Source organism: Nelumbo nucifera, chromosome 1, assembly GCF_055504915.1.
Source record: "Nelumbo nucifera cultivar China Antique chromosome 1, China Antique-T2T, whole genome shotgun sequence".
Taxonomy (NCBI): Eukaryota; Viridiplantae; Streptophyta; class Magnoliopsida; order Proteales; family Nelumbonaceae; genus Nelumbo; species Nelumbo nucifera.
This window is the reverse complement of record NC_142649.1, coordinates 106,179,208-106,192,410: the sequence shown is the minus strand read 5'-3', so window position 1 is coordinate 106,192,410 and position 13,203 is coordinate 106,179,208. Positions and strand designations below refer to the sequence as shown.

General features: G+C 42.4%; 1 protein-coding gene across 1 annotated transcript; it reads right to left on the bottom strand.

The window, feature by feature from the left end:
* Positions 1-1,389: 1,389 nt before the first annotated feature.
* On the bottom strand, positions 1,390-2,594 carry LOC104608670 (protein PHOSPHATE-INDUCED 1-like). Its single transcript, XM_010274727.3, has one exon. It carries the CDS (start codon positions 2,474-2,476, stop codon positions 1,526-1,528), a length of 951 nt encoding a protein of 316 aa, XP_010273029.1. The 5' UTR covers positions 2,477-2,594; the 3' UTR covers positions 1,390-1,525.
* Between the last annotated feature and the right edge of the window lie 10,609 nt (positions 2,595-13,203).

Sequence of the window (13,203 nt, the reverse complement as noted above, 5' to 3'; positions counted from 1 at the left end):
AGAACCGAAGACAACGCTATAACTAATGTTTACGTTGGCCTATAAAATCCATACTAGTTGGCCCAATGGTTTGAAGCCACAAGATGTGTTAATTTCTCTGGGCCCCGGACCCATGGAGTTTCTTTACATTGAGTAGTACCTGGCTTGATCCTGAATTGAGAGAACGACAGATCATATTGGGTTAGAACATGATGGGTCCAAATTGCACGTTCAAACTAAGCCAAAGTGAAAATTGGGTGGGTGAATGTAGATTGGACTACGGCCCACCCATTGGGCGTTGGGCCTATAAATCCATCACCCATTTGCATGGAAGATATATGGGTAGTGATCCACCCACAATTAACCCAGTCAACACCGCTGCAACAGCCAACAGATCATCCTAAGCAAATGAAATTAAATAGACACTTTGAAGAAAGGAGAAATTAAGAAAACGGAAAGTTGCAGCCCAATTTGTCCTATTTCTTCTGTCCTCTACCTGGTTTGTTCAAGCGAATAGATCTCCACCTTCCCATCCTCATCCCTGTCTTTCAAAGAGGTCAACGTGTAAATGTTATTCTCATTGACACGCTACAATCTATTACGTTTACGGTTGCGAGTCCAAATTCTGTATCCACAGTTCCACACCATCTCAGACTCGCAGTTGTTAATTGTTATCCGTGAGTCCGTGACGCCCTTCGAAACATAGACCTATCTTTTAACGCCCAAAGTCCCCAAACTCGAAAATTTATTATATAAAACCCCCATCAATATTTCTGACAATGTTGATGCACGTGCCCCTTCACCAACACATTATACTTTCGCTACGATACGTTTACTGGGCCTATCCATTCACTACGTAGGCCCACTAAACGATAGCCCATGATTGGAGTTTTAAGGATAGGCCACTTTCTATAATAAGGTTTTAAAGTTGGAAACAGACAAGCCCGTGTAGTTTCAGGTCAGGAGTCAGGACCATAGTTGGGTCCTAAAGATTTCCAGCAGGTGCCCTGAATTATCATTCACCAGTTGGGTCCTAAAGATTTCCAGCAGGTGCCCTGAATTATCATTCACCAGCCTTGAATTTTCAACTAGTCAAGAATAATGACTCGGACTTCAGACCTTCATTTGCGAACTAGTCAGCAGATTTTACTTTGCCATCTGTATACATCATGCACAAAAAGTGTTGCTGAGCCTTCCTCTCAAAACATTCATTTTCATTTATAAAGTTCCATAGTGAAGGTTGAGTCTTCTTCCTGGCAATCAATCAATAATCAGCTTTTGATCTCCTTCAATAATAATCCTAGAGTTCGCCCAGGGGTTATTCGTTTTAAAGGGATCCACTTTGTCCACATTCTAAGGAGTTCTTATATTGCCTGTAATCATTCTATTTTATCGCCTCAACGGGTCGGGTTTGGGTAATATCTCGAATTGAAAACGGATTCGGAAAACAAATGATACATTAATATACACGATTTGGCTTTATATATGTACAACAAGGCTGCACCTGGACACAAGTGTGCCACTCTATGGGTCATTAGTCAACAAATCACACGATGGTGGAACAAGAAGAGGTACAAGGGTCAAACATGGCCGGTAACAGATATTTCCTCCCGTTGGCACCCTGCGCATTGTAACTTGCACCCGTGCTCGGATCCAGCAACAAGTCCCCAGCGTAACCCTGATAAGCCCCCTTACCATATACACCCGGACAAGCCGAGGCCGCTTCCACAGGTGCATCGGCGGAGCCCTGGAAGTAACCGTTCCCGAATGGGTTGGTTACTGTTCCGGCCAGAAGTGTGGCAATGTTTATAACCATGCCATCCAAGCCGACGTCCCCATTGGGAGCGCCCAGGGGTGGCGTTTGAGGACCGTAGATTGGCTGGTGGAACGGCCACGCGCATTGACCCGGGCATTGTGTCTCCGAGTTGCCTACCCAGATGAACGCCGACTTCTTCTTCGAGTCTGAGCCGTGGAACCCGCAGCTGCTCATACAGAAGCCCTCTAACGCAACGTCCTTCGCCGTCAGGACAAGTACGAGACGACCCGGTTGTTTTGAAGAGGCTTTCTGGGCTAACTGGGATATCTGGGATCTCTTTAAGGTTTTGCCCATGGAGTAGCTCTCGTCGGTAATTTGGTCAGATAAGACGATCCGAGTCCCCTTCTTCCCGGCATCTTTCATGTAGGTTTCAATGGGTTTCCACCACTGGGAAACCGATGGTGCTGTCAACGTTGACGAGGAAAGCTTCTGTTGTTGTGGGGTGAGAGAGACCAGAAAGTCTGCAACAATGGATTTCTGAGCTGGGGTGAACTTACCGTACCAGAGAATAGAGACGGGGAGCTCTCCTTCAAGTAAAGCTCCCATGTGGTACGCTAAAACCATGGGTGGTGGTTGGTAAAGCGCTGTTAGCCTTCTGGCTCCATAGCACAGATTGGCAAAGCTTAGATGAACAAGAACAACAAGAAGTAGGGCTGTTTTGATAGATTGAGAGGAAGCCATCTTCAGGTAGAAAGAAACGGATACTTTTTGAGATTCAAAATAGAAATAGAGAGTGAGGAGGGAGTGGGAGGGTGGTGAACAGCTTTGGTTTGTGTTGATAAGACGGTCTGTGAGGGCATGATATATATATATATATAGTTGCTTTAGGTGCATGAACTGGACAAGTGGGACTCCTTGGGTAGCTTTATCTCACTTTCTGGAGTGCTTCCTTAATGAAAGAAGAGAGAAAAAAAAAGGAGTAAAAAAGAGGAGTCTCGGGGATTCGGAGAGATGAGATGAGAAGGAGACATGTGGCGAGCCGACCTTGTTATTTTAGTTCTTTTGCTTGGAGATTTGCAGACTCTCGGTTTTGCTGCTGATTTGCTTGGGAGTATTTGAGGCAGGGCAGGCAGCTTCCTATGCAATTTCTCTGGGCGTCTCTTTTGCATTATTATTAAGGCTGGTTTAATTAAATGATAGTAGGTATCGTTGGGCTTTGTTCTTTCTTTTATTATATCTCTTAACTTAAAGATTTCCATAAATTTCTTAATGAATAATTAATCTGAAATTATCTGTATTGTTTAAGCGACCATTATCTTTTGTTTAGCGTATCCTTTTTCTTTTTCATTTTTCCCTTTACTTTATTGCCTTAACCTCATGATGGCATTTCATGTATGTTAACACTGCATAAACACGCCACACTGACACACGCACAAAATACGTGACAAAGCTTTCCGTACGTATACCCAGGTGGGCCTACAGGTATTTTTACCAAAAGAAATGGGCCTGTGGGCCGTAGAAAAATGAACTCTTCTTCTTTGGACTCCTGCATCTTGTTCTGGTGTAGTTGTGTGTCATTTTTCAAACCCACCTAATAATGCAAGGAGCCAATCCAACCCGTCATATGGTTTTGGAATTTGGATTTGAATAATTCAATCTCATTATTTGTGCAAGGTTGAGATAGGGGAAGAGATAGACCAGGCCGAGGCCGACTCTCCTACTGAGCTTCTTTCAGGCAAAGAGCATAATGATCCCATCTCTTAAACTTTTATAAATTTCATTTGGCAATCTGGGGGTGGATTCTCGGTTTGAGACTGTTTTACAAGGTTCGAGCTCGAGACTGTTCTATAAGGCTTGAGCTCGAACTCGAATTCGGTTCGAGCCAGAATTTTGAACTTGAGTTTGGTTCGAGTAAAAAATTTATAAGTTCGAGCTTGGCTCGGTTCGGCTCGAGCTCGATTTTAAGAAAAAGTATTTTATAAAAATAAAAAATTATATATAAAAATATTTTTTATTTGATATTTAAAAAATTAAGAATTATAATAATTAATAATTATAATATTTTTATTATATATATATTATTTTCTATAATATTATTATATATATATATATTGAATATCAAATACATATATATGTATATAAATATATATTCGAGCTGGCTCACAAGCTTCATGAGCTGATCTCTAATAGGCTCGAACTTGGCTTGTTTGATGATCGAGCCAATGAATTGGGCTCAAGCTTGGTTGAAACCTAGTCGAACCGAACTCAAACAATTCATGAAAAATTCAGCTCGTTGCCATCCCAATCCTTAACCTTATCTGAAGATGACCCCTGTCATCTTGATACCCATAACTCTATAAGCAAGAGTCAAAGGCCATGACTTGTCTGTAATTGTAAGTTCTTCACCCTTGTATACTACACAAAAAAAGCACTGAAAAACAAGGGACTATTGTTGATTACTTTCTGCCTAAGGTTTTGGAATTCCAGTTTTTTTTTTCTTTTTTTCTTTTTCTGAAAATATGATTATGTTATAAATAGTACTACTTTTAGTAATTTAAAAATATATTAATATTATTTTAATAATATTCTAAAATTGTAGGACAAATTAATAAATGGATATTCTAAAATTCCATAATTTTTAACAACATTTTGGAAAATTTCAGACACTTGAAACCAAACCAGGGCCAACCCATTTTCCGTGGTTGAGGTGCAGAAGATGTTCACAGGTAACTGGCTCACAGCAGACCTGATTGTAGGAATCTGGCAGGCGGTCCTGCATTCCTGCCTACTAACTTACTGCAAATATTATGGACCCTCGAGAAGGACAATAAACCAGGGTGACTTAACTGAGACTCTCCGTGCTTTGCTGCATGTGTTGCAGCTAGCTAGATGTTGAATTTTGTTCTATTTCTCAAGTACAAAGATGAAAGATGCAAACATTTTAGCTCCTAGAATATTACTTCGGTAGTGAATATAGCATATTTAGTAAGGGGATGATGAAGAGAGATTTGACTATGACGTTAAAGAAAAAAGAGATGTGGTTAAGAGTTTCATGTGAATTGAGATCTTGAGTCCAGTATGAGGCGAAAATAAGAAAATCCCTAATGAAATCAATCAAGGAAATTCTGGTACGGGGAAGTGGGGTTTAATGTTGGATTTTAATCTCATTAGAAATTAAGGTTATTGGGATTTGATTGATCAATTATATGAAAAATACATCTGCACATATGTCTTGAAAATTAGTTTTCTCTCTTACTAAAACCAGTTTTCAACTTGTCCTATATTAGAAAATTATAAAAGTTGCTTTAAATTTTTAAATAAGAGTTTATTTACACCCCTTAGAAATAAAGAGGACAGTATGGAGGCTTACTAGCGCACAACTCACACGCACGTGTGTGTGGCACAATGAGGCGCTTGCACCCACATGACTAGTAAAGGCAATTTTGACTTTTGGTGCAAGGCTAACCGTTGATTCAATGGTCACAGTTCAATCAGGTGTAATCAAGAGGCACTATTCAAAGTTAACAGTCATTTATTGTTAAATATTTTTTTAACAATCACAATAAGAGCATTTTCTGAACTAGCACATTTCTTTGTTACATGGTTCTTCAAAGATTATTTAAGGAGTGTGAATCAAACAAATGTACACATAAGTTTTCGAAATCACTCCTGTCTCTCTCAGTCCAATTTGCTAATGTCTCATAAAAGGCTTATTCGAAGACTCTTCAACTTTACCGGCTACAATCTCTCACTCAAGACTGTTGTATTTTAAGAACGAATTTACTTGTAACCCAATAACAAAAAGAATAAAACTGAGTAAAGACAATCTTCAAATACAGACTCAAAACTTTTCCTCTAAGTTTCAATGACCCCAATTTCCTAACAATTAATCCTTTAACAAGAAAGTTCTGGTTCAGTGAGGTAATAAAACGTCTCAAAATTTTAATGTAAATGCGAAATAATACTTTGAAAAACTCCCTCCCAACAGAAGTTAAATTTGGAGTAGCTACTCCTAGTACTAGTAGCTAGCAGTTTGATCTTTGATGGACCTGCCCATGCCATGCGTGTTGACTTTTAGGCTTTGAGAAAGAAGTCTGAAAGAAAAGAAAGACTTTTCCTTGGTTTATTTTCAACACTTGATGGGTGTGAAGGGAATTTTTAATTATAGGCTCTAGCAAGCTGGAGCTTGGAGGGGATGGTCTCCCCATCCACCTGTGTTGTACTTGGTGGGATAATAAAATTACTATTTGTGCATCGCATTTATGAAAGAAATTTGTTCTTATCCCTTACAGTCAAAAGGAATTCACCGGACACACAAGGCATTAATGTCTGAGAGTAACCTTTCCCCTTCAACTTCAAGGGTGTCATGAAGAAATTAATCTGCCCCACCAATTAAGGTTCTCTACTCTTATCTACTTGGTAAGAATATTTAAGAGAAATAGAGCGGTGATATTCACTTAATATACTTGAGATAATGTTATGCATTCAATGCAATGTCCAAACACCAAGAAATCAATAGCTGAAAAAATTTTGGATCAGGAGAGAGTGAGTTGGATTTTCAAAGCGCCACCCGTGAGGTGAGACAGTAAAATTAAGAACAAAACAATTAACTTCATCAGTCGTTGGGACAGTCTGGAATTAATCCTTGTTTGAACTCTTTGAAAAACGGTGGCATGGTATCAATGAGACAGCCTAATTATTTTCTCTTTTAAGTCAATCACTGGGGTGGGGTGCATCTCTGAGAGAGAGAGAGAGAGCGCCAAAAACTAGGAAACCCACCAGGAAACAACATCTCACAATAGTTGGTTATCTACATTGACAAGCAAAGGCAACATAACGTGTCTCATGGTGGGAAGAAAGACGTATTTAAAAGATATGGAGTAATAAGGAGTTCAGGACCAGCAGGAAATGCTTGAGAAGCATACCTCATCCAATTTCTCCAAGTCAATGCACTCTTGTTGCTCTTGTACATTAACAGTTGTAGTTAATCCAAAAGTCAGAAGTATGGATTTAGGTGAGAGCATGCATGAATCTTATAGATTCTGGAAGAACCAACCACTCGTGCAACTCCAAAATTTTATATTAATTTAAAATTGAAAAGAAAGGAGAAGAGAAGAGAAAAAAAAATCAAACTGATATTAATTGCTGTATCTATAACACCATCTATTGACTGATACACCATGAGACACGCTGTTTTAATTTAATTTCTGGGCTAGCCATATCAGTATCAGCTAGCTAGAGGCACGGAGTTGGCCTACATCGTTTTAGGGTAAAAATGAGAAAGAAGCAACAACTCACAACTCACAAGGGTTGCTGTAGTTATAACGACAAACATCAAGTAATGCAATATAGAGTAGAGAAGAATTCATTTATCTAATTTGCTTGGGGATGTTTATCATTTAAAAAGGAAAATGCTTAGAATGTAATATAATAGTGGTTAATATGAAAGCAGATGGGTTAAACAGGAACAGCATGCACAGACTAGCAATATTCCTTCGGTCCCCTCCTCTGCAGTCTGCACTCAGGATTTATATTTTCTTATATTTGATTGAGTGAGTGGGAGCTCGGAATTAATGCGCCAAAGGTTTCAAATTTCAATACTTAATACCGTGGCAGAGGCCAGAGGGGGATCCAAGAAAGAGATACTAAATCTAACCCAATAAATGTGACATAGTTTATCACCACTAATTACTCATCCTCCATATCTCACAACAGCACCCTATTATTCTATTTGAAATTACAGCTGTATGCTAAAATTTTCACAACCAGGCTTATATATGTGGAACCGGAAGAAGTTGGTTCTTGGTCGATCTGGCCGGCAAGCTGCCACCCCCACAACTGGGCTAAACCTTATTATGGTCCCAAATGCTTAGGGCTCTGAAGCTTAATGAATGGCTACATTCAGCTGTTTAGGTCATTTTTTGTTCAATTTTCATTCTTTCTCATTTTTATCAAAATGGAATTCTAAAATCAAGAATATGTAAAAGTGTTTTCACAAGAGTATTTTTATAAAAGTACTTTCGTAAAAGTGTTTTTACAAAAGTAAACATCTATAGTAACAGTTTTGTAGGCAGAGCTTTCTCAAAGAATGAAAATGAACAAAATAGGACATAATTATTTTTCATGCTACAGGCTACTCAATTTTTATGTTATACAACTGATTTTTCATTCTAAAAGGAATGTGGTCCATAGCAAGAATTTTATAACCAAATACTCTAATGTTATTCATTCTTACCCATTCTTGCCTAGAATGAATAAGAATTACAAGAATGAGGTCCAAAGCAGTGAACCAAAGATAACCTTAATATCTACCTTATCCATTCAGGTTATTCAAAAATGGCATACCCTGTGAAGGTGTATTTGAGGAGCAGAGATACCAACAATAGGAAGAGTGAATGCTTAATTAATCAGAATTATATATGTATATATCAAGTGAAGCCATTCTGCTTGTGAAGGAATAGTCAATGCTTACCAATCTTGTAGTTGAAGAGTAATTTTAAAAGCCAGATAGACCAATGTCACCATGTTTGCAAGTAATGGAACAAACTGTAGCTGAATCAGGTAATCCACCCCATCAAACACGCTGGAACTTGGTTCAACTCAATTCGGATTTGGAAACATTACAGGTGGCCAGGATTATATTAACCATATGAAGAAATATCAATCTTATTTATTAAACACTATGATGCATGGCTCATGAATGCCATGTTCTGGATAAGGTGAAGGTTCTGGGTTTTGTTGTTTGGGAAGATTCAAAGGAAGCTCAACTGGACTTTCAAGTGAGATAACCCTCTTGATGGGATTTAATTTGTTTAGTTACTTAAACTTTATTTTGTGTCACATTCCCCCTGAACTGTCATATGTTAAGCAGGTAGACACCTCTGTTAGCATATTTCATTAGGAAAATGGACAGATAATGCCCGTGTGTTATTGGCATGATGTATTAGACATTTTTAATAATGCCCAACTTGCACTATCATATTTTTAGAAGTGAAAGTTGTATGCTAAACTCTGTTTCCAGTTCTAGAACCATAAATGAAGGTATGGCCAAGCTTGCATGGAAAATATTAAATGATCATGATAAGTTCTGGGTCTGGGTGTATAAAGTAAAATATTTAACACATTAAGACTTTTTGACCTGCCCACCGAGGACATCAATTGGCCGAACAGGTCTTGGAATCTTGAAGCTCTTAACTGTGACCTACCTCAGGAGCTACTCCAAACTATAACCAGAATGTACAAACCCAGTTCAACCCAAGAGGACAACGTGGTGTTGGGTCCCATTACTGATGATACTTTTTCAATTAAATCAGCCATTTGGCTTTCTTGCTCTTCCATCCCTGATGAGGATGATATCCCCCAACAAATTTACTTGAAAATGACGATCATGAAGATTTCAGCTCACTTGAATCTGTGGGTGCCAATAAGAAAAGCTTTTCATTGTCCGTAGATGGTTACTGGAAAAGTTGCAACAGGGTTGCTATTTTTAATTCAAATAAATAATTCAATCACCAATGTAGCAGGGAAATCAGTCCATGCTCAAGGAAGTAAGGAGGTAGAATGGTCGGCTTTTATTCATGGCTTACAGATGACAGCTCATAACAATATCCGGACAGTAACTCTGTTTCTGATGCAGCAGCAGGTGTAAATAGCAAGCTTCTGATCGACTGGATTTGGACTGCACAACAGAAATTTTGAATACAGATATGGCATATATGAAGGATATGTATATAGAAATCAAAAGGATGATCAGGTGTTCGATGTAATGGAGGTATGGATGGTCTTTAATGAATATTTAATGAGTTTTCTTTTAGAGTGTATTTGGATACGATGTAAATCAAGAATGGATGTAAATTTTATATTGATATGGTTTTGTATGTGTTTGGAAAGAGGGTGTAATTATTATCGACGTAAAATTATATTTTGGTTCAGTTTTGCAAATGGAATGTAGTTTTACGTCGATAATCGATGTAAAAACTATATCGATTTTATTGATGTAAAACTTTACACTCTTCTACTCATCACTATTTTCAAAAAAAGTAACAGTCACTTCCTGGTACACTGATAACGTTTTACGCTAGTTCCAAACGCAGGCTTAGGAAAAGATCCCTGAAGAGCAAAATTTTAAGGAAGTTGAAGAGTTGATTAGAAAAGCTAATGCTCAACTAAGAATATGCAAAAATGTTTCTGTAGTTCATTATTATGAGCAAACATCCAACAAGTGAATAGAAGAGGTTTACAAGAAGACTCGAACTCAATGAGTCAAGTGATTTTATTCACTTTTGATGAAGGAAGATTTGGCCCGACCTCGTAATCACTCCATGTGGCAAAGGCAAATAGCTCGGCACAACAGCGCGCCCAAGGCGCGAGCACCGAAGGGAGGAACCAGCAGTCCGAACTCCCTACTAGGAGCCCGAACTCCCACTAGGAGCCCGAACTCCCTACTAGGAGCCCGAACTCCATACAAGGCAAAGACCCGAACTGGCCCGCCTCATGGCAGTTTGGGACACTCCCCTATCCGAACTCAAGACTTCACCTCGCTCACCACTCCAGCACTTCGCCTCCAGGATGCCGAACTGAACAAACGTACCATACCTGACACTGAGGAGGTCCGTATCCAAGGGCGGCGCACCTGACTGACTTGGGATCTGACGCTTGACAGCCGCACTTCAACCGTCACCTGCCACTGTCATTGCCAGTCGCAGAGACGGCTCCGACAAAGAGAGCAGTGGCGGTTCTGTCCAGTAGAGGGGATGACACCCGAACTGGCAAGAGCCCAGAGGTAATCATACCCGACTTGACAAAAACTTAGAAGTGAGTGCACGAGGTGGTTATAAAAGGCTCCCTACCCCCCAAGAACAAGGTATGTGAACTTTGCGCCATCTAGTTTTATCTTGCCTTTGAGAGAATTATAACTTGAGCTTCGGAGCATTCATACCGGGTTCCCCCCAGAGCTTCCTCATCTTCTCCGTTTCAGGCTCCCTATAGCTCCGTTCAGAGGCAATGTCGTTGACAGCTAGGACCAGTCGAATTGCGCACCATCAATTGGTGCCGTCTGTGGGAAAAGCTTCTAAAAGCCTCCCTCTAAAACTCTCATAACCTCTTTTCTCCAAAAACCCCAACACTCATGGCTTCTTCCAGCAACGCCGGACGTGGCACGGAGACAAACACCACCGGGGAACAACTTCAAGTCCCCGTGGTGTGCGTCGGACAGTTCACCATCCCCTTTCCGGTGGATGGGATCCCCAGCTTGAATGCGCCACAAGAAGTGGTGCCCGTAAACCTTCCTGCCATGAGCATCCCCCTTCCTCTCCCTATCGAAACAACCTTTACTGAACCAACTACTGTCCCCCTGGCAACCAGCCAGAACCAGTTGGACGACGTGATGCAATGCATGCGGGCAATGCAAGCCCAAATGCAACAATTCCAGCAACATCAGCTCCAGCAGCACCAAGTACTGCACAACATCTCCCAGTATCACTATCAGCAGCAGTTCCCCCAACTGCCTCTGAACCAACCACTACTTCCACCTCGGCACCCTGCTCCGAAGCCGGTTAAGGCCTCCCCTCAGGGTGGACGCCCCCACCAGGGAAGAGCCTCCCGGCCCCAGAACCCCCCTAACAGCCAGGCCTCATCCCCAGGCCGAAGGGAAAGAAAAATCACCCCCGCCTCGCAGCTCGCAGGCGGGTCAGGAACCTCGCCCGCAAGGTCAGCACCTCGGCGCTCCAGGCCCGAGTTCCCGCTCACAGAGAACCGATTCAGCGCCCTGGCAGCAGACTACCAACATTCCGAACCCATCGAGCTCGGCAACACAGAGGCCAACAGCGCCAGTACCAGGCCCACTCAACAACGAAGGCACCGGCGAAGTCGCCGAACTGCCACCCGTGTCCTGCCCGAGCTTAGAGGTAAGGAAGAGACGAGCTCGGACGAGGTAAAAGCTGCCCCGATTCTCTCAGTTCCTTCCCCCCTCGCACCAGAACTCCTGGCAGTCCCCATGCCCAGAGATTTCAAGATCTCGCCTTTGGACAAGTATGATGGGTCCTTCGACCCCAACGACCACGTTGACGCTTTCCAATCCCAAATGCACCTCGCCAGGGCCAGTGAATCGTGCATGTGCGTGGCCTTCACCACCACCTTCAGGGGGGTAGCCCGCACTTGGTACAGGAACCTGGCCCCCGAGTCGATAAGATGCTGGGCCCAGTTCGTGCAGGTCTTCACCGCACACTTTGTCACCAGCAAGCGATGCCCCAGAATAGAGGAAAGCATCTTCGGAGTAGTCCAGAGATAAGGAGAATCCATTCGGGGCTACATTAAGAGGTTCAATGAAGCGTGCTCGCAGATATCGCGGTTAGACCCCACGGTACAGCTCGCGGCGGCCAAGAGAGGAGTAATGCACAAGGAGTTCAAATGGCACATGGTAGCCAGCCAGCCCGCGACCGTGGCCGAATTCCGCAAGCTCGCAGACAAGTTCATGAGAACAAAGGAAGAGATCAACCAAAGGACCGAAGGCGGGGTCGAGAAAAGGAAAAGAGAAGGTGAGCCCTCCAACCCAGGTGACAGAAGAAACCCGGCCCAGGAGGCGAAACCGAGCCAGCCGTCCCGAGCTCCCTTAGCAATTCGGACGGATTACATGCCGTTAAACGCGAGGCGGACCGAGATTTTGATGACGATCATGGACGCCCCATACGTAAAGTGGCCACCTCGCCTAAAGGGGAATCCGAACGAGAGAAATAAAAATTTGTACTGTAGTTTCCATAGAGACCATGGTCATAGTACCAAACAGTGTAATAATCTCCGGGACGAGATAGAGGGACTCATCCGTCGTGGATACTTGAGGAATTTTGTACAGGATGATAATAATAATAACAATAAGGCAGGTCGGGAAGGGGAGCACGAAAAGGATGCCCTCGAATCTAGCAGCAGACCAGTCGAACCGTCGCAACGACAACCTCTGGAAGAGAGGCCAGTTTGGGGAACCATCCATGTAATAGTGGGAGGTTCGGTGGTAGCAGGGTGTACTTCGGCAGCGGCCCGAACGTCAGTTTGCGAAGCAGCCCGAGAGGAACATAACCCTACAAAGAGACCAAAGACTGAAGAGTCGATCTTCTTCACGGAAGACGATGCGCGAGGGGTCCACTACCCCCACGATGATGCGCTTGTCGTAAAACTGAGGATCAGCGACTTCGAGGTTAGGCGCGTACTCGTGGATTCGGGCAGCTCGGCGGACATCCTCTTCAAGTCAGCGTTTGACCAGCTACAGTTGCAGAAGAGTGAGGTAAAGCCCGCGAACACTCCTCTGGTGGGCTTCAGCGGAGAGGAAGTCAGGCCCCTCGGAAAAATAACAGTACCTGTGGAAGTCAGCACATGGCCTTGTGCAGTCAGACTCAACCATGATTTCCTGGTGGTCGCGACCCCTTCTCCATACAATGCCATAATAGGGCGGCCAATTACGCATATCCTGCGGGCAA